This window comes from Podarcis vaucheri (genome assembly GCF_965113315.1).
Source record: "Podarcis vaucheri genome assembly, chromosome: 4".
Classification (NCBI taxonomy): domain Eukaryota; kingdom Metazoa; phylum Chordata; class Lepidosauria; order Squamata; family Lacertidae; genus Podarcis; species Podarcis vaucheri.
This window is the reverse complement of record NC_138762.1, coordinates 75,391,251-75,413,581: the sequence shown is the minus strand read 5'-3', so window position 1 is coordinate 75,413,581 and position 22,331 is coordinate 75,391,251. Positions and strand designations below refer to the sequence as shown.

General features: G+C 42.0%; 1 protein-coding gene across 2 annotated transcripts in view; it reads right to left on the bottom strand.

Moving 5' to 3' along the window:
• CYFIP1 (cytoplasmic FMR1 interacting protein 1) overlaps window positions 1–22,331 on the bottom strand; it is a 61,178-nt gene that overhangs the window by 23,405 nt on the left and 15,442 nt on the right. Inside the window, exons 9-22 of one of the 2 annotated variants that reach the window (XM_082220015.1) lie at window positions 20,270–20,374; window positions 19,494–19,585; window positions 19,204–19,321; window positions 17,955–18,077; window positions 16,903–17,028; window positions 16,626–16,792; window positions 14,951–15,098; window positions 11,251–11,398; window positions 9,131–9,287; window positions 8,222–8,318; window positions 7,243–7,319; window positions 7,032–7,140; window positions 5,660–5,779; window positions 4,783–4,982 (exon numbers count right to left, since the gene is read on the bottom strand). In XM_082220015.1, the coding sequence (XP_082076141.1) occupies window positions 4,783–4,982; window positions 5,660–5,779; window positions 7,032–7,140; window positions 7,243–7,319; window positions 8,222–8,318; window positions 9,131–9,287; window positions 11,251–11,398; window positions 14,951–15,098; window positions 16,626–16,792; window positions 16,903–17,028; window positions 17,955–18,077; window positions 19,204–19,321; window positions 19,494–19,585; window positions 20,270–20,374 (1,787 nt within the window). Of the gene's footprint in view, window positions 1–4,782; window positions 4,983–5,659; window positions 5,780–7,031; window positions 7,141–7,242; window positions 7,320–8,221; window positions 8,319–9,130; window positions 9,288–10,843; window positions 10,998–11,250; window positions 11,399–14,950; window positions 15,099–16,625; window positions 16,793–16,902; window positions 17,029–17,954; window positions 18,078–19,203; window positions 19,322–19,493; window positions 19,586–20,269; window positions 20,375–22,331 lie in introns of both variants that reach the window. The other variant, XM_082220014.1, reaches the window with a different exon arrangement.

Here is a 22,331-nt window from a genome sequence, read left to right as displayed (position 1 = left end):
TAAACAGAAGTGGACTAGCATCCCTGGAAAGTAATACTGGCCTACCTTATAGCCTTGTTTTTGTATAGATTACCATCACATTATGAGTAAGGAGCTCTAAACTGCTCCTTCTTGATATCATAAGAACAATAGAAAGGTGTTATGTACTGAAGTTCTCACCCTGGGCCAGCAGGGGGATACTGTAGATAGTTATGCAAATAAAGGATCGAAAAGTGACGTTCAGTGATTGGATACTTTTGTATGCAAATGAAGGATCGAAAAGTGACGTTCAGTGATTGGATAGTTTTAGAAAATGGCAACAGTTACATTGTTCTGGAGCTCTATATAAGCAGGCTGACTGAGCCCCTCAGCTTAGTTCTGTTCTGGCATCTGAATAAAGAAGAGCTGTTTGAAGAATCGCTGTGTCGTCTGATATGTTTGCCCACAACTTAACAAAAAGTCTGCAGGATGAGGCTAGTGGCCCATCTACATATAGTGTTTTCACAATGGCCAAAGTTGCCTGCGAGAAGCCCACAAACAGGACCTGAGTACAGCAGCACTCTCTCCCCCCACTCCCCTATTTCCTCTATGAGGAAAATGCAAATCTTATGATAATAAACATATCCAAGACGAAACAGAAACATAACTTGCTTATTATGCAGGGACGCGGGTGGTGCTGTGGGTTAAACCACAGAGCCTAGGACTTGCCAATCAGAAGGTCGGCAGTTCGAATCCCCACGACGGGGTGAGCTCCTGTTGCTCGGTCCCTGCTCCTGCCAACCTAGCAGTTCGAAAGCATGTCAAAGTGCAAGTAGGTAAATAGGTACCGCTCTGGCGGGAACGTAAACGGCGTTTCCGTACGCTGCTCTGGTTCGCCAGAAGCGGCTTAGTCATGCTGGCCACATGACCCGGAAGCTGTATGCCGGCTCCCTCGGCCAATAAAGCGAGATGAGCGCCGCAACCCCAAAGTCGGTCACGACTGGACCTAATGGTCAGGGGTCCCTTTACCTTTACCTATTTATATAGCACCTCAGCCTAGGGGCTGTGACTTAGGAACAGTAGCTTGCTTAAATCCACTTCAAACTCACACTCTTACAGCGTAACTGTAGGCATGTTTACTTGAGGTCCCACTGTATTCAGTGGGGCTTACTTTCAGGTAAAGCCCTGGCCATCATGCTACTGTACATCCTGTAAGGAGCACCATGGGCATTTGCTGTCGATTTCAATGCCTCCCTTCCTTTTTTCCTTGCTAATGTTCCCAAATCAACACCCTTTGCATTTGGTCTTATAGATGCAAAGAAGACCAAATACAAATAGATGCAATTAGTAAATGCCCACTTGCTTTAATAGCACACCACCCAACTATTTAATCTTACTTCATTATCAAAAGCAAACCATTACAAACAGTTAGTGCAGCTTAAAGTGCAGTTTTAACATAATGCTTTTTCAGGAATGACCTCAATACTTGACCCTAGTCATAAAAAGCTTTTTTGCAAATGCAGAAAAACCTGTTAACAATTTAAAATCAATATAAAATCCACAGAACAAAATGGGTGTAGTTTGCAGCTGTTGGTTGTTTTTTTAAGCAAAAACAAACAATTGGCTCAATAAAATATGTTTGTAGCAAAAGATTAAATGTACGTATTCTAGCTGATGCAGCAGCTAAGGCCATAAATATAGTGATTGTGTATAACCTGCCTATTGTTATATACAGTGGTACCTCTAGTTACGAACTTAATTCATTCTGGAGGTCCGTTCTTAACCTGAAACTGTTCTTAACCAGAGGCGTGCTTTTGCTAATAGGGCCTCTTGCTGCTGCTGCGCTGCTGGCACACGAATTCCATTCTCATCCTGGGGCAAAGTCCTCAATTCGAGGTAACTCTTCCAGGTTAGCTGAGTTTGTAACCTGAAGCGTTTGTAACCTGAGGCGTTTGTAACTCGAGGTACCACTGTATCTAAGTGATTATCCTGCAACCTTGAGTTCTCTAGCATCAAGTAGTACTACACAGAATTATGAATTCCCAGTGATTTAGCGGCTGAATGCCATATATATATATATATATATATATATATATATATATATGCAGGTTTTGGTGTCTTCGGGTGTCTTCCCGTGTAAGAGTCGGGGTGTCTGTGCGACGTTTCGACGAGGTCTCACTCGTCATCTTCAGGCTGGTGCTTTCGGCTTCTTGTTACTGGAACAGAGCAGAGTCTGGTGTTTGAGTTCCTATAAATACTGTTGAGGGGTGTGGTGTATAGCCTCCAACGTTCTGGGCAGAGAGGAAGTTCCTAGATTAGTGTGCCTTTTCTTCTTTTGTTCCTTAATTACTTGAGGGATATCTTGGGTGATTTCATGAAATCACCCAAGATATCCCTCAAGTAATTAAGGAACAAAAGAAGAAAAGGCACACTAATCTAGGAACTTCCTCTCTGCCCAGAACGTTGGAGGCTATACACCACACCCCTCAACAGTATTTATAGGAACTCAAACACCAGACTCTGCTCTGTTCCAGTAACAAGAAGCCGAAAGCACCAGCCTGAAGATGACGAGTGAGACCTCGTCGAAACGTCGCACAGACACCCCGACTCTTACACGGGAAGACACCCGAAGACACCAAAACCTGCATTCCTGTACCCGTGAAAATCTACGAAAGCATATATATATATATATATAGTGTGTGTGTGGAGAGAAGAACTTTTTAAATATGTTAGAACAACCAATTTTCCTTAGGAATGTTAAGGTGCAAATGAGGGCAGTGTCCAATGTGTGACAGAAACTGTACCTCATCCTGGAGGGTTGCTGAGGTAAGTGAAGCTAAACCCACTAGTGCAATACTCCACTAGTGTAAAGGCTTGTTTCAAGAGGTTGCACAAGTAAAAGCCTGAGAACTGCTATAAAGGGTTGGTACAAATAAATACATTTATTTACCATAAAAAATTATTTACCATACAAATAAATTGGGGAGTAGCGGGAGAATAAGAAAAACATGCTTAGACTAAAAGGAGGTTCCAGGTCTGAAAAGACTACTGCTGTTGAGCATCTATGCTGTAAAGGACCCCTGGATGGTTAAGTCCAGTCAAAGGCAACTATGGGGTGTGGTGCTCATCTTGCTTTCAGGCCGAGGGTGCCGGTGTTTGTCCACAGACAGCTTTTCAGGTCATGTGACAGCAGTGACTAAACCGCTTCTGGCACAACGAGATACCGTGACATAAGCCAGAATGCATGGAAATGCCGTTTACCTTCCCACCACAACGGTACCTATTCATCTACTTGCACTGGCGTGCTTTCAAACTACTAGGTTGGCAGGAGATGGGGCAGAGCAACGGACGCTCACTCCGTCATGAGGATTTGAACTGCCGACCTTCTGATCAGCAAGCCCAAGAGGCTCAGTGGTTTAGACCACAGCGCGACCCACGTACAGTATACTGTACTCTTGTGGTAGCAGCCGCTAGCAGCTATTTCCTTCATGCACATGGTTATTTAGATCTATCTGATATTTATGAAAGACTTGAGGTCATTTTCTTCCCAAACGACCTCCAGGGCACAACAATCAGAACTTGGTAAGTGTAAGCACTATGTTCAGCTGCTGTTTGAAGAATAGGTCAGGCAGTGATTATAATTTCCTCCACCCAATTAAGAATGCACTTTTGCCCAGTAAACGTAAGACCCAGTGTGCACATAAACACACAGATCCCAGGATTGGCTTTACATAAGTGCACCTCCATACACAGCTTGCCAAACACTCTTTTATTCTGGTCCTACACTGCGGTATGGTACACCTCCCTGCAAAGCATCCAGGTGTCCCACCTGTAGCATGCCAATGTAGGTTGTTCCTGCTTCGATCACACAGAACAAAGCTGTGTGTGGCCAAGGAGGACTTGCTTTGAGACAGGGTTGGCAGGGAACACCTATGCAGGTGTTCTTGGGGGGGAAGGTGCCAGTCTGCACCAATAAGTTGTTACAGTAAGTGCCACATTTTTAACATTTGGGGGGCAGGGGAAGATGCTGATGCTGTGTACCTTTGAGTACCCCCAGAAAAATATATACTGATCATAAGCAAGTTAATAGCCAGGAAACAGCTGGGTGAGCAGGTGAATTTTAAGTAGGCATAGAAAACGCGACTCAGGGCCTACTTCTTTTACATATTCTGTTCTGCTTAAATAACCTCCAACCAAGTCTTTGTTCATTCAAGCTTCCTCTTCATGCATAACAGTTTCATAATATAAAACTGTAGGCTACAATAGAAGATGACATTTCACTAAATGTACATGATGAGAACAATTAAAAAAACCTACCAGCATATATGTAATAATGCATGGGGGGGGAACATGTAAAATCATCTGACGTTTGCTGGATGAAAAGAAGCTGGAGGTGGCAACTAAAATGCTTGTAATTTATTATACTGTATATTCTTAAATATTTAGGCCACAAGCCAACAGTTCCTCTTTGCACACTGAGCACTGCAGCTGCAGGGAGTTAATTTTCTTCTTTGAAAAGGAAGCGATCGCGCATGCTTAGCGTAATCTTTCCCACAGAAGACAATTAGAAGTCCCTGAACACGTAGCACCCTAGGCTAGGTTTTTGGGGTTTTCTTGTTTAAAAATGCACGTTATTATTTTTTTAATCCCAATGTAGTCAGAGTAAAATTAATTTTTGCTCTTAACAAAGCTTCTGAGCTTGTGGAGCAACTGCTAAGATGTAGATATTTGGCAAACCAAGGTAGATTCCAAATATTGTCAGCATCAGAGTCAGTGAAGATAAATGCAATTAAACACACACACACTACAATATGTGACACTAACCTGTTAGTGGACCCGTTGTAGCAGTAATTCGGAAGAAAATCGTAATTGAGCTCCCAAAAGACGTGAAGGGTGATTCTTCCATACGGAGCAGATACATTATGGTTGGCTTCTCTAAACATGGCATCAAAACTGTCTAGAGTCATGTATCTGCTCAGAAGCTTGTGTGTCAACTTGTTTATTTCAACGAGTCCATCCAATTCCTGAGAAGAAGCAAAAATAAATAAAGAAGGAAGGAAAGAGACAGTGAGAGGGAGGGAAGGACGCATTGAAAATCTTGCCAACGTCTACAACAAAACAGAAGCTTTAAGAATGTGACCACAAAAATCTGGACATGTTTATAAGCCAGCAGTCAAGTATTACATGCTTTTTAAAGACAGAATAAAATCCACAGAGGAGTTACCATTCTTTCGTATTTAAAATCGCTTCCTAAGAGCAGACAACTTTAGTTTTGCATGTGAAGGGTTTGTTTATGTGTCTCCGCAGAGACCCAATTAATGCCCACAGGTGAAATGTCTATATTTTATTAACACAGGTTTAAGGAAGAGGAGCTTCTTGAACTAAAAACTACACTTCCTGACATTAAGAGCTCTTCAACTTTTGCTTCCCATTAGCCGTGCCATAAAACCAGGCTCACAAATATTGGAGTTGTTTCACCTCCTCTCATCCCAAGCACATCTGAGCAGTCAAGGACAAGGTAACATTTGACAGGGGGGTGGGGAAGAGATGTGCCATGTTACAAAGGGTTCCCCCCCCTTCCCCTCATTAACCTCATTAACCTGGTGCAATATCAGGAAAGACACATTGCTGAACTTGAAATCTTCAGCCAATTCCTGACCTCACATGAAACTGAGCAGCACTCATGTGCCTCAACACTTACGACGATGGAGGTCAAGTCCTCACTCTCAAACCGACCGATGGCTAGTTCCATGGATTTGTACATGGCTGCTGAAATTCGCTGAGTGATCAGGCGGTTCAGATCTATGGACCGACCAAGAAGCTGAAGCAAAAGAAATTCCAAATTGTTGCATCAAATTAAGAGGTACACAGACACACACACAGAGAGACACACAAGTTTCCCAAATCTATACAGAGAATGCAATCCTATATAGGATACAATCTTGTTTACATCATTGTTAAAAGAAAAGAAAAAAAAATCCACCCTGCCCTGATCATCTTTGACTGTAGCAGTGGCTCAGCTAAGGCAGAATTAGGATTGCTCTATACATTACAGTAAATGTTTATAATGAGAAAATTATGAATATTTAACAAATCAAACTGCACAGAAACCTAGTTTCTCTGTGTAATGTTCTGCCTACTGACTTCCAGCTCTTGCCTTTTAGAGTTCCTTGTTGCTTAGCACTGTTACATACATGTATAGAGGTAGAAAGTAGGACTTTCACAATTGCTATCTTAATGAGATCTAAAGTCTGTAGTGCAAAAAGGTAGATGGGTTGCATGAGCAGAGGCTGTGTATTCTGGTCCTGAGTGGTATACATCAGAAGATGGGTAGACTACAGGCTTGAAGGATCTAGACCAAAACCCAACTGGTCCAACAACTGGACTCTGGTGCTCAGTGAGACAGCATCAGCCCTATCAGGAATGGCCAGGGATGTTGGGCATTACAGTTCAGTAACATCAGGGAGCCAAAGTTCCCCCTTCCTGATTTAGTGGGAGCAATTATTTAAAATTAAGGTGCCTCCAAGGGCGTGCTCAGTCTAGGAACTGGTTTTCAGTACCAGAACTGGGCTTGAAGTCCTTTCACATCCAAATCCAATCCCTATTCCTTTCCCTTCAAGCTCTCTGCATTTTCAGCAGCCTATTTGGGTGGAAGCACAGAGCCTTTTTGTTATTTGTTGGAGTCAGAAACATTTGCCAACCTAGAGTAGATCATCCTGTTTGATCTTCCATCCAAAGAGTCTCCTGAATTGCAACTATGTATTTTAATTGCACCCAGTTAGAATGCTTGCTTGTTCAGAAAACAAAGCTGGAAACTTTAATCCAATCAGTGACTCAAACCAGGACTTAAAACAACCCACCCAACTGCTAGGTTTACTTTCAGACCCTTTCGTGAGAGACTTTGCCAAAAGATTTCCAAAGCAAAGTTGATCAAAAAACAAGCTTGTGTCTTGTACATTTAAGCAATTGTAAGATGGGCCCCTCAAGCATCAACACAGTGAAGTTGAAAGAGAGATAATTAAGACGGGGGGGGGGGGGGAGAGAGAGTCCAAGAATGCCATATACTTACTAACCTGAACATGTCTCTGCTTTAGGAGTGTATTATACCGGTTAGATGTTAGCAAGGGAATCGTTGCTCCCTGATTCTTGCATTCTGATCTTAACCGTTTATCTAAAAGCAGGCTATTTGGAAAGGGAGAACATTTGGTGAACAGTTGATGAAAAGCTGCATTTCAAAAATCATAACATGAATGCTTAAAAAAGTTGCTTAACACGACTACTTACCTTCCTGCCATCACCTTGTAGTATCCAAATATCTGGTCTGCCAGCTTGTAGACAAACTGATCAAAGCACAAATTGACCTGAAGACGCAACATATGAATTGCTCAGTAAAACACGGTATTTACTTAAGCACATTTCCCTTTGGAAATCTACTTCTGCAGCCTTTGTAGACTACATTTTCCATTTGCATCAGCCCCCCCCCCCTTTTAGGGTGTAGGCAATGTGTGTGTGTGTGTGTGTATGAAGCGGGGGAGAAACAGGACTGCCCTGAGCCCCATACACGAAGGGGACACCACATCAACACCAACAAGCAGCACGCATGTGCAGCATTGATCTAGAGAGGCACAGTCTGACCTAGCCTAAGGCCGTTTCTTATACTTATATAGGCCTTCACACATCCATGCAGCTTCAAGCACAATTCTTCTTAATGGAGTCAGTTCAAACTCACCACCCAGAGAAGCTTGGTTGGTACTTGCAACTGGGTCTTTTCTGCTGCAATGCCCAACAGTGGAACTCCCTCCCTTGGGAAGTTAGGGCTGGAGCAGCTTTAGGGGAGCTGTAAAAACTGTTTCGTTCCACCAGGCTTTTGATGGGCTGTAAATTCCACTCTCTGGTTTTAATAACGGCTTTGTTCTACTAGGTATTTTAACCTGAGTTGTTCTGCCTAAACAGTACACTGTCTTGGGGTTTTTTGTGAGTAGAAATGCAATGAAAATGCATTTAATAATAAAATAATATCACACATGGGTGGCACTGGATCGCAGGAAATTTTGTTCCAATGACCTAGACATGAGGAATGTCTGTGTGCTAGATTCACTACTGCTTGTTCCCTGCATGCAAATTATGAACATGCATTTGTGTGCCTGTCATTCACTCTGATTCTCCTCACACCATCTCTTCATCTTTACCTAATAATAAATTCAATCGCATGTGCTGATGCTGAACAGATTTTCAACCATCAGCACAGATTCAATTATCTTACCTCTGCCTCAATTTCATCATAGAGGAACTGCTTCTTGAATTTGGTAAGTGCGTAGTGGGCACTGTCATTATAAAGATCCAAAGAATACAGAACGTATCTAAAAGAAGACAATATGTTATTTTTTCAGGCACACGTGTAAAATATTCCTGTCCCCTGACATAATAGACTTGCCACAGATGAATACAATGAGTGTATAAATGGCCATCAACAAAACGCAAAAGTTATCCATTCCAAAATTCTGGTAACTAGCAAGCATATAGTTGTGCAAAGCTGGTGATGAGTCACAATCTAGAAATACTCCAGTTCCAACCATCATGACTACAAGTGGGAAGAAGGGATGTTCCAATATTATATACATTACCCAAAGGTAATGAAACGAAAAGGCCATGGGAACGTCTGTGGCACAAAGACTGACTAGAGGTAGCTAAGAATGTGTCAAGAGTGTTCTTTTTTGAGCAATCCAGTACCCTAGCAGCTCTTCTGAACCAAACCAAGGAGCTCTAAAGTGGTTGTTAGAAGTGGAGGAAGAATGTTACAAGCAGAAAAAGAGGGAAATGACTGGTAAAACTGAACCCATCCTTAGCCCATGAGTAAAGTGGGCAATGGAGGTCTTGAAAAATCTTATGGCAAAGTACTGAAGATGACCTGAGAAGGCAACAGGCAGAGCCCAGCATCCAGGGGGTGGGGTGGGGGGATGTTTGTCTGCTCCGACAATCTGAAGCTGGAAAAAGTGGATGAGTGGAGAGGAGGTAATTCTGGGGGCCACCTGTCCTCCTTCAACTTCTTACTTGAAAAGGAGGTTCCTATTCTGTTTACCTAGACTACCCCACTAAGCCTCTAATATCACCGTCATCAGAATTTTCTGCATCTACTACTCAACAAGAAGTGACAGAATCACATCAGGCTTACTCCATCATCGATGCTTCCTTGGTCTCCAAAATGTGGTCGGTCAGAATCCAAGGCATAGACATCTCGATGGGAAACTGGATCCTTCTGCCCATTGTCAACTCCAAAAAGAACTCCCTGAACCACAGCTGGGACAAGTCACAGCACTGCTGCAGGGTTTCTTATGAAAGAAGAAATGATACCGAATCAATACTCTTGCAAGGGAGGAAAATAAGCACACGTACACACAGAAGCAGCACTATTCTAGCGGTGCAGGTGTTGTATGAATGAACAAACGAAAGTGAAAGAGGGTGACTAGAGTTATGCATGGAAAGGAAACCAAAACCGGTTTTCAAATGGAGAACCTACAAAGTTAAATACAGCTGCTATCAACAACCACCCAGCAGAAGCATAAATGGTTTCATCACTGAAAACACTACTGGAAGAATGGCCAACTAGACAATTTAGGGGCGCACACATGCATGCCCACACATTCTAAACTGGTCTCCCAGCTTGTGCTAGTGCCATGAATGCCACATTTCCCAGCTTTGGTTAATAAGGAAGTGCAGAAGAGAGGGGACTGTCTTGCAACATCTGTCATCCTTCTATTCACTCAATTAAATGGTGGAATTCTCTCACTCCGTATGGTATGTGCTGATCAAAATTAGTACAATTTTTTTAATATGGAGGGGCAGAAAGTAATTACAGCAAGTGAAATTGCTCGTAAGACACTATCCGATATGTCAAAGGTTCCTTCCAGCTCGTCATAGCAGCAGTGTTTTCAGTCGACTAGAGCAGTGATTCCCAAACTTCAAAAGTGCATACCTCAGACCTCTAAGGATTCTCCTTTTCAGCCTTGGCAATTCATTTACTAGGGCTGGGTACAGAGAAATTTCCAGCAAACTGTCTGATGTGCGCATACAGGAAGCCCTGCTTTTATGGACATTTATTGCAGCTGGCAGAAATGAGCAAAGATTGCCTGCTCTGCTGTCATTCTGATTTGTGCTAGCCCAATATTGCTGGTGGTGGACCTATTTCAAAAGGTACTAGAGGGTCCCGAATTCACTGCTTGGGAATCACTGAACTCGGGAAGCACAACAAGGGCACTAGGGCTAATGAAAGAGAAGAGCATTACGCTTCGACAACACTATAAACATGAATAAAGTCTTCCTCCCATCCAAAGCAGAGTTCCAATAACAGCATGAGTTGGAAAGACAACACAATGTGGTACGACTAGACTAGAGACATGTCAGTAGGTGAATCCACTAAAACAACATGCTTCCGATTACAGCCAACAGTAGAGAGAATGGCAGCCAAAACAAAGAAAATTGTTTTACCCAAGGCATGGCATTAGGTTTCTCTCTTAAGAAGAAGAAGAAAAAGGACTTAGCAGACACGTTTTTGCCATTTTAAGCAGATTTCAATACTGGGACCTCTTGGTACGCTGAATTTTTTGCGAAGGAAGAAAGGAAAGTCGTGCCAACTGGAAAAGCAAATGAAGCATCTAACCTCTTAATTCCAGTGTTATTTGCAATGTTGCAACACATTAAGAACATAGGAAGTGCCTTGCTGGATTAGACAAGGGGTCCATGTCGCCCAGAATCCCTGCTTCTAAGAGCAGCCAGGCGACCGTTTTAAAACAAAAGTAAGCCACACAAAATCGGAAACATATTCCCAGGTTATGTTAGAGGTATTAGGACATGCTAAAGCTGGACACTGATCATCTGTGTATCTTACCACTGAAATTTATCAAGTGAGTGTAGAAGAAAGACTCTCGGTGGAATTTTTCTATGTCCAATATGGTGGGCCCCTCAAGGCTACTTCTCAAAGTTTTCTTGGAGCCACTTTTGTCAGCAATGAGGGACTCTAACATGGTTCTCACCATGTAAAGCTGTGTTATTGAACAGAACATTCGTGACAGGGGGGGGGAAACACAATATGGAACATTAGTTCAGCATTACGGACGCACACTGCCCAACGCAAAGACTGCTCCACTTCAAACTGAAACCTGATAGGGAAGTTCAAAAGTCATTAAACCTAAGGCGGTGAGGGGAGAAAGAGAAAGAAGAAGAAGAAAGCCCCACAATTTGCAACGGAACAGTTTGTGTCACCACACTATTAAAAAATAATAAGTAATGCCTTACCACCATAGTTTAAAAGAATGGGATAGATGTAGGACTGCCTCAGAAACTTGTTTATCACATGCAATAACTTTTCCATTCCCAGAGATCTGAGCTGCTTCAACAGCTCAGCAGAGTTCAAGGACTCTGCCATAGTGCGGACCATGTAGAGCTAAAAACCAACAGAAAAGGAAGAGGCAAAAAAGGGGGAAGAAGAGAGAGTCCGTTAATTAAAAAAACAAACCACATGGGTAAATAAGAAAAGGAGAAAATACAAAACCAGAAGAAATGTACGGTATATTAGTTTGTTAAGACAGGAATAGCAAGACAGTGAAGTATGCAGAAGCCACCCTGGTCTACATCAAAGGTGGACAGGTTTGTTGTTTAGCCTGTTCATTTTGTAAAGGCTGAGAATGCTGCCCATAAGACTCTCGTATCCCTACAAGTCATAAAAGATACACAATGTCTTGGGCAAAATTCACTGGGAATTTGTTTCCCCAATTACAAAGATTTCTAGTTGCAACATAGCAAGATGTTACCTGCTGTAGCACTAAAATCTCTTTGGAATGTTTTATGGGAAAGCGATTCATAAATTAATAGCAGCAATGCACAAAACTACACAGCAAGATGGCTCCAAGGCTGCTGTGTTTGGAATGTTCTTATCTCTCAAAAATGATCAGGCTGTTATACTATGAGAAAGAAGAAGAGCTGGAGGAAGGAAGAGATAAGGGTGGAACTGACTGTAAAAAGGAGAACCACGGGGGGGGGGGGTACACTGACGACAAGTTTATACTACAATCTATAGAGCTACTTCAGCTGCACCCAAAGTATTGCACCAACAAGAAATAGTTCACCACCACCACCGAACTTCAGAGTTTCCCTGTCCATCTGTCTCCATTCCATATCAAATCTGATTTTGGAAAGTTTAAAGGTTTCAAAACTCTTTCACAGCACAGCATGGGTTCATGATGAACAAATCCAAAATGCTATTGCTTATTGTGGGGCTGGTCATAATCTCTGCATTATGGCTAAGTCACACGTTTACCATGTTATGTGTTCAAACTTTACACTGAGTTTTAAAATATTGAAGAAGCTACTATATCAGATATTACAATTATTACAGAGTTTTCCTAATATTGGATTTTTGGGGAAGTGGGGGGGAATCAATAAACTCATCCTGTTCAGCTAACCAATCAAGATGGTTGGGGTGGTATTGCTTTGTTGTTTTGGTTTAGTTATTTACTTGTGTTTATCTTGTATTTTATTCTGTGAACTGCCCTAAGATCATTTGATGAAAGGTGGCATATTGATAATAAAATAAAATAATGATGTTACATTCCTCCTCACATTAAGGTAGCTCAATAAAGTCAGATGTTTGAGATCTCCCTTCAAAATAGTAGGGAGAGCAATATGGCTACCAAATTTGAGGTGCTTAATGCAAAAGGTGGGGAGATGGTGCAGGAAAAAATTCAGACACCTTACAGATCGGCCATGGAATTCTCCTGGATCCCCTTCATGGGATGGGGATTGGGAACCCTGTGTTGCAGTGGATCCTGTCCTATGTCTGGGACCGAGTCCAGAGAGATGCATTAGGAGTGTGTTTTTCAGCTCCCTGGCAGTTATGCAATGGGGTGCCACAGGTCACTATTTCATCCCAAATAATATTTAATATCTATACGAAGCCATTTGGAGCAGTCATTAAGAGATTTGGGTCTTAATTCTGCACAACATCTGAATCAAGGAAAGGCTATGGTGCCCAAACACAGGGATGGGATTGAGGGTGGAAAAAAAGGTGAGCCTGAATCTTGGGAAGACAAGATGCGCTGTGAATGAATGGTTCCTGCATGTAAGAAATTGGCCAATTGCCAGTTGCACTATTCTTAAAGGTACAGATATGCTTCTGTATCTAGTCCCCTCCCCCGAGGCCTAAGTAGCCTTGATAGCTAGGATCACTTTTCACCAGCTGAGGCTGATGTGACAGGCGTGGCCATTTCTGGAATGGAAGAGATTTACCACAGTAGTCCAGGCACCGATGACTTCAAAATTGGGATTACTGCATTGAACCCTGAGTGGGGCTTCCTTTGCACTTGGGTCCAGAAACAGCAGTTAATGCAGAATACTACAGCGCCATTGCTGGCAGGAGTGAGACCTTGTCAGTATATTGCAACTCTGCTCAAAGATCTGCACAGGCAGGCTGATCAGTTACTAGGTGTTACTATTGGTAAAATAAAGCCCTTAACAATTTGGGACAGGTTTATCCCGTATGTGCCACTCAACCACTTCAATCTGCAGAACTGGGATATGACAAATAATGTTCATTCCACACTTGGAAGGAATCAATCCTTCTTAGTGGCAAGATTTACATTTTGGAATTCTGCAATGTTTCCAGCGTCTGCTAAAAACTACCAACCCTATCCAGACAGGAAAACCTGATAAATGTGTGATTTTAATGTTCGTTTTAAAAACTGATTTTATTTTTATTTTTTTTTAGATTCATTTGTTTTTAACATCTGGTTCTATTGGTAATTTTGATGTGTGTGTTATATTTTATATAAACCACATTAAAAGGTTTTGATGATTAAGGAGTATGTAAGTCCTGTTAAATAAAATTAAATGACTAAAATGTATTTTATAATCACAAAAAAATTAAAACAAACAGCTTAATTGTACTCACAAGTACTGATGGCCCGATCTGCCAATTTTGGATTCTGATTCTCATTTTTTCAATCTTCAGTACACTCCCAATTGCTGTGTCATTTTATGATTTTGGTTTTAAACACAGCATTAAAATCCTAATGCACTTTATTGTGCATTTGTTCTAATACACACATTCTGCAAGCAATTTTCCCTGATGCCGTTTTGCGCATTATTTGTATGTTGTTTCTACTAATACACACATTTTTGTGCAGTCTTCCCTAATACAGTGGAACCTCAGAAGCCAAACGCCTGTGAACTCAAACATTTCGGCTCCCGAACAATCGAAAACTGGAAGTGATGGTTTCGGTTTTCGAATTATTTTTGGAAGTCAAACGTTTTGGAAGTCCAACCGACTTCTGGAACGGATTCCATTCAACTTCCAAGGTATGTCTGTACAGGTGTATGCATTGTTTTAGATTTTAGAACAGCACTGCAAGAGTGTGAAGTTCGACAGGTAGCTGCATTTCAGCTCACATATTGGTTTGGGAAATGCCAATTAGGGAGGTTTCACAATTTAAAATGCAAGCAGAGCAGATGCCTCTCCCATCTCTACACACGAGTAGAAACAGCCAAGAAAAGATTTTATCAGAAGAGAATACCCCAGCAATAAACCACAGTAGGCATAGGCAGAGAAAAGTCATTACATGTGTATATGTGTGTGTACCATACTGAAAACAGGTATATACCATTTAAGTGCAGGAAGATAAACACGAGGGCATCAGACATACAAACAACTAAAACTTTGTAAAAAGAGAATTTAAATATAGAAGCATTAATCCCACAGGAGGTACATGCTGTAAAGGAAAGGCTTGTGGGAGGGGGCATGGAAAGGAAATAATCAGCGTAGAAAATTAAAATGACAGTACCCCTGCATGAGATTTTATTTTTTTTTTACTAATCCAGATTTACACAGGATTTATATAACTAATCTTTTTAAATGGGTTCATTCTACAGTAATTCCTGTATCAAGTCAGTGACACACATACCAGAATTAAGAGAGAGAGAGAGAGAGAGAGAGAGAAATTACCTGGGTGCTGGAGGGGCCCACTGCTCGTCTCGGGACTTTGACATCAAAGCCACTTTTGGGATCCTTCTCTCCCCTCAGCGCAGGGTCATTAAACGGCTCACGGCCACCTTCCCAGTCGCACACAGTCTTTCTGATCGCCTGGAGAACGCTAGTCACGATCCAAGAGGGCATGTGAGTTCCTGATAAAAGTGTGAACTCTTCCATAACAACCACAAACATCCTGACACATGCATTCTAAAGGCACCGCACATTCCAGACGGCTAAAGCTGTCATATCGAGAACACGCCTCATTTCCCACCAACGGACTGGCTAAAGCAAACATTCCATATCCTTGTGAATTCTTAAGCCTAGAAACCTCTGCTTTTAAATACAGTAATTGAGAACACAGCAGGTTTCTTTCAGATTTACCATTCAAGTGCAAGTAACGCCTTTCCTTGCATGAAGGGGGCGTCCTGTGTCAAAGGGTCAAGTGACTTCCCAGACCTGCCTCCAACATCCACACACTGAGCATGAATATCTGTAGCCCTCACTCCAGCACACAGACATCCATGTGCATAAACTTTTATAGAAGGTGGTGGAACCTTGTGCTCTCCCCTTAAGATGCCCGCACTCAACACATGGGTGTTGTAGTGAGGAGGGAAGCTGTACAATGCCAGTGCTTGGACAAATTGCACAGGCCTGCTGTTTCTTCAATGTGTAGAGGCCCCTTCGCACATATGAAGCGCTGTTATAGCTCCAGGGGCCTTCTGGCAGTTCTCTCACTGTGAGAAGTGAAGTTACAGGGAACTAGGCAGAGGACCTTCTCGGTAGTGGCGCCCACCCTGTGGAATGCCTTCCCACCAGATGTCAAGAAAATAAATAACTACACAACTTTTAGAAGACATCTGAAAGCAGCCCTGTATAGGGAAGTTCTAAATGTTTGATGTTTTATTGTGTTTTAAATATTTTGTTGGGAGCTCCCCAGACTGGCTGCAGCAACCCAGTCAGATGGGGGGCATATAAATAATAAAGTTATGGTTGTTGTTTTTATTAAAATTGCAACTGTGATGTAGACCCTTGTGAAGGAAAATGTTACTGGATATGTATGGTTTGGCTTTGTTTAATAGGCATCATGCAAAGTGACTTTGTCATTACTTTCTCTCAAGGGAACTACAGTTCTGGGAGGAGACGAATTCCCAATAGCCCCACTAAGGATGCAATCTACAAAGCCCTGCCAAAGAAATATGAATACAGCATCCTCTTCCTACTTTCCAAACTAATGACAGGCAGATAATGCCAGTACATTGCCACCCAATATCTAATCACTGGCCAGAACAGTTGCTGAGTAGCTCATCTGCAACTGCGGGAAGTATGGCGTGAGAGAGCTTGCAACGGCCGCCATGGAGCTGTCACAACCCCTTGGACAAGTTGCAGAAGCTCTGGCAATACTGCACAGCTGCTGGGCCATGTGGTCTGTATGATGCCGGGTGATATGGGTGGCTAGGAAAGGGAAAGCGATTGCACACAACAGGTTTTGTGGATCCCATCCAAAAAAACATTCTCAAGTTTCCATTGGGAGAATTCAAGACAGTCCCACTGCATTATAACAGATGCTCTCAGGTGCTATGTTTTCTTTTAACAAATACTGCGCATCTGAAAGAAAAGCTAAATGGCACGAGAGGGCATTAGCCACCACCTTTGGATGACATTCTTCTTCTTCTTGATGGCCTGTCTCAACGGTTCTCTAAGTGTAATCTGGGCGAAATCCTGGAGCGCGGCATAGATGGTATGGCGAATGGCATGATTGAAGACGCTTTCCATCCTCCCCATTAAAACCTGCAGCCCTTTAATCATCGCTATAACCTGCAAGGGGGGGGAATTGGTTTTCACATAATTAGACAAAGCACAAGTCACGAAGAGAAAAGAGGTTGGGTGGGGGGTGATCGTGGTCAGAAGGCATTTCTCTTTCTTACCTCAACAAGAGCAAACTTCTCTTCACTGGTATAATTGTATCGTGTTGCTCTTTCGTACTCTTCTGCATTGTCTGGACAATCTTTGTTGGAATATTTGTCCGTTGGGTGCACCAGCTTCCAAGAATACTGCAATTGATGAAGGAGGTTAAGAATGGCCAGAACTGACAAAAACTGAACTAAGAAACCACAGTAACAACTGCAATACACCACTAAGGCTGAATGAAAGCTTATATACGATTGTGCGTTTGAACAGGCAACTGCATTTCATTAGATCAATAGTTGCTAAGCCCTAAAATAGGAAGATCAACATCCCAAGATAACAAATAGAGTGATGACGTGAATATAGAAGCAAGCTTCTCTGTGTGCAGGTAATGTATTGCTATTTTTACCAAGTTCACCACATGTAGCTTTGGCACTGAAACTTGCATGTTGGGGAACTCTTCCACAAGGAAGTGTTTCCAGTGGCTTCTGCAAAATGGCCATAACAGTAAAACAGTGGCTTTTAATCTTATATTCTAATACAGTGGTACCTTGGGTTACATACACTTCAGGTTACATATGCTTCAAGTTACAGACTCCGCTAACCCAGAAATAGTGCTTCAGGTTAAAAACTTTGCTTCAGGATGAGAACAGAAATTGTGCTCTGGCGGCGCAGCGGCAGCAGGAGGCCCCATTAGCTAAAGTGGTGCTTCAGGTTAAGAACAGTTTCAGGTTAAGTACGGACCTACGGAATGAATTAAGTACTTAACCCGAGGTACCACTGTATGAATATTACTAAGAGGAAGGTGGACAAAAAACCCACAAAGATCTCATGCCAACTCAACTAGCGAAAAATTCCTTCACAGCCTACAAATGTGACATTCAGACACATGCTCCACATAATAGCTTTGAGTCTATTTGAGATCTTTAACTCAGCCAAGTAAGGGTGCAAACAGAGTATCACATGCTGCTCTATAATATGCCATCTAAAGATTACAGTGAAAACAAAACATTTCCACTCCCCCTCACAGTTGCTTCTCTTTAGAACTTTCCACAGCCTGCCCTGCACATACCACTTCCATAACATGTGCACTCCACTGAGACAGAAGTTGAAGACCTTGGAGAGACAGGTCAAAGAGCTTCCGATACTCAGCATCGGTCTTCTGAGCTTCTTGGCGGCCTGATCCAGTCACTACCTGTAATGAAGAGCATGCTTGTTAAAAGATGCAGTACATATATGACTAAACATGAATTGTTTTAGCGTGCAGAACAAAATCATCTGTGTGTGCTTTTCGGGTTTCAAACCTTTGTAAAAAAACATGCTGAGGCTCATTTTCCATATTACAATATTGGAGCCACTTCCCCATAGTGTAGCCCCATGCTGGTCCACTCAGCACCCACGGACATGGGTGGCGCTGTGGTCTAAACCACTGAGCCTCTTAGATTTGCCAATCAGAAGGTCGGCAGTTTGAATCCCCGCGACGGGGTGAGCTCCTGTTGCTCTGTCCCAGCTCCTGCCAACCTAGCAGCTCAAAAGCACACCAGTGCAAGTAGATAAATAGGTACCGCTGCAGCGGGAAGGTTTCTGTGCACTCTGGTTTCCGTCACAGTGTCCCATTGCGCCAGAAGTGGTTTAGTCATTCTGGCCACATGACCCAGAAAGCTGTCTGTGGACAAATGCTGGCTCCCTTGGCCTGAAAGTGAGACGAGCGCCGCAGCCTCATAGTTGCCTTTGACTGGACTTAACTGTCCAGGGGTCCTTTAGCTTTTACTCAGCACCCATAACAAGCTACAATTCACAGGATTCTTTGTGGGGGAGACATGTGCTTTAAATGAGTAGCGTTTTAATTTACGATGAACAAGCATTTACACCACTATTTTCCCCACTGGTCAAGCTAACTCTGGTCTGGAACTCTTTCCACTTAATAAGAGGGTAGGGAACGGAAAGACCCAGTTAAATATACCAATGTGCTCTTTCTCGACCTTACTTCACGTATTTTAGAACTGAGGCTGAAATATACTTAAGAAATGAACCCTGTGATCAAATTAAGTCCTGGGTAATGCACATCATATGCCTTGCGGCCTTTTCAGGCTATATATTTTCATAAATAAACTTGTGCCTAGTTGTTGTTTCTAAAGAAGTATAAAAAAACTGGTCTGGAACTTGTTTAAAAACTGACACACAAATGTGGAATTCACTAATAGCACTTTGCCACTCAAAAGGGTGCAAATTTTTATGTTTAGGACTGCTAATGTAACAAGTTGGGCGCATATAAAACCTGATTCCATCCAAAGACTCATGTCCTGCATTAATCTACACACCTCACTATTGCTGTAACGAGCCAATTCCGAAATAAAACGCATGTGGTCTTCTCTTATCTGGATCATTTGCTCACAGATATTGTACTGGGGACTGCTGCTGGAAGAAGTGCATGTCCACCTAGGGTAGGGAAAAACGAGAAAAGAAAGCATGAAAATAAAATTTATACAGTCCCATGGCAAAGAGGTCCATGCCCCACAGATGAATTTTCTTTAAGTGAACTGCAAGAATGACTTGGAGCAATTTTGTAGTTCTTGGAAAAAGCAAGCCAGCGTGTCTTTTCAGTTCTTACCTAGATTTATTTTCTTCATAGTGAGCACTAGTCTTAATGTATCTCGCCAGTTCGATCTGCATGTCGCCAAACAGTGGAACTACTTGCAGCTGCTGGACTCAAGAGAAAACAAATTAAACAAAGTTAATTATGTGCACCTTCTGGTTTCATTCAGGACTCAGCCACACAATCAGCAAATACATAAGCTAACTCTACAATTCTATGATATGCAATCATGACTCTCCATGGAAATGATATTATTTTGTAAAGGTACCAAAAAAGAAACTCCTTGTGGTTTGTACTGGCAAATTACAACATTCCCAGCAGAACCAACACCTTCTGCTGGCAATAGTGCCTTCAACACACACACATCTGGCTTGAAACATCAGGACAACACTAAGCATCGGGGAATTTATCATCTGGACATGCTGTCAACTTGAAATATAGCGGGTTGCATCCAACGATATATACTTGCACAATAAAACATCCTCTCCCCTTAAACCCCCACATCTGGTTCTGGAGGTCCCCCAAACACTTGAGAACAGATTTGGAGGGGCAGAAGGTAAGAAAAGGGAGGGGAAGTTGCACTGCACAAGCAGAAATCATTGTGCAAAAAGGTTAAGTTCAATGGATACAATCCTATGTATTTTAAGAATCATAGGTAGGAAACCACCTTTATGATGTAATCAGAGCCAGGAAAGTTTGCATACCTAGTCACTCAGGTGACCAACCACCCACGTACCTAAGTAATATATAACCACTCCCTTTTCAAAAGACAGACAACCTTCTTAACCAACCTTAAAAAACTTGTCAATCTTGTTCAGATTTATCCTTTTCTTGGCATCCAGCTTATAGATGTTACTGACGGTGCCATCCATCAGATACAAACCAAAACCCATTACCTGAAAAGAGAATAAAACAACATTAAGACCTGTTGCCTGATTCTTAACTTGATCAATGCTGAAAGCAACAAAACCTTGTAAACCTTCCTCAAAATAAAGTTTATTAGAACATAACGGCACAAGCATCATAAATATGATTCACCATTTTCTTTATTTTTCTATCATTGACCAAACTCTCTTTTTTAATCATGCATATGCACGCAAATTTCTATTACTTAAGTACCCCCAAAGTCATGCTGGACCTTTGCCTTGAGGCCATGATGAGCTGACATGATGGCTGATAAACCAAGGATGTAACCCGACAAGACAGAGGTGCTGTGCCTCAGGGATGCTCCTCGATAAAACATGGACACCAAAAGCCCAGTTTCTGTGACGCAGAGTGGCTAATTCCAGCTAGAGTTAGGGTACCAGCTATGCCTGTTCCTGGTCCAATATAACCTGGCCAAAGCTATCTATGATCTGGAAGCCTCCCAAATCAGGTTACCAAAATGTATTCTATACAGGGCTTTATTTGATGATGGTTTAGAAGTTGCAGCTAGTGCAAAATGTGATGGCTCATTGAGATGAGACCATAGCACATCTATTTTGAAGACTTTGCATCAGTGGCATATAGGCTACCAAACTCAATTCAATTAGTATAAAAGCCCTAATCAGCTTGGAATCTGAAGGAGCACCTCTTTCCGTTATCAGCCTGGCTGTGTGTTAAGATCTGCAACAGGGCTTTCTTATGGTCCCACCATCAGCAGAAGCCCATGGAGATATGACACAGCCTTCTTCGTGACGGCAACTCAATGGGGATATTTTCTTCCCCCAAGAATCAGCTAGTGCTGACATAAATTGCTTCTCGGTGCTGGAGGACCAAAATATCCCAGGTGACTCGCCACTCAGACTTGGGAGAGATTTCATCCAAGTCCCAAATATGGCAACCACTGATGTCCAGAACAAAACACTGAGGTCACCAAGTCTTCCCAAGATAAAATTTCGATCGTTTTTACAACCATGAAAATGCAGAGGGGTATATGCATGATGCTCTGTACATATACATTTTTCTCAGACCTAGTCATCTGGAAGTTGTTCATGTAGAAATCTTGAAGCTTCTCTTATGAAAAGAGCCTAGTTTCTAATTTAAGTTTTCATAATTGTAATATATTTGGGAGATATCAGAAGCAAGTGAATTACAAAACTATCCTTCCTAAAATATTAAAATCAATCATTAACTCTAAACACAGAGTAAGACTGTGCTTCACCAGAGGCCATAAAAGCAGGCACCTGGATTTTTAAAATAAAACACAGTCAAATATGTTAAGAATAAGCACAATAAGCTCTGGAAGCCTTAGAATATCCCAACCAAATTTACCTGCTACATTTCAGAGCTGTAAGCATCTGAAGAATAAATGCTTCCAATTATTCAAGTATGGTAATCAGATTTGAAAGCTGTTAAATCAGCTTTCCTGTGCAGTCCCAGATATACTGCAAAAAGATTCCTAAGCACAAATAAACTACCCTTTTCAACATTTTTAAAATTACTATATTCATTTGGCTAACAACCAATGGAATGAATGCATACAGAGCCATTTGGAGGCACAGTGCCGAAAAATTCCTGGGCACAAATACATTGCTTTTTTCAACATTACTATATCCGTTTAGCTAAAAGCCAATATAATGAATGCCGAGCAATTTAGTTCCTCTAAGCATTGCAAATGGTAGATTTGCCTCTGCATATCTTTTACCCAATATGACAAAATGACACAAAAACGTTCTAATGCCATTTTTGCCTTTTCTCTACCCCCTTCATTAAAATCATTTAGTCCCTCTGCATATAGAAGTGTATTCACATACATAAAAGAGAAGCTGAAAATACTTCAAAGAGCATAACAATTATTCCAAGTTACTTGACAACAAACCTCTACCATTTCAAGAGTATTTTCATTGCTCAGCCAGCATTCCTCCCCTCCAC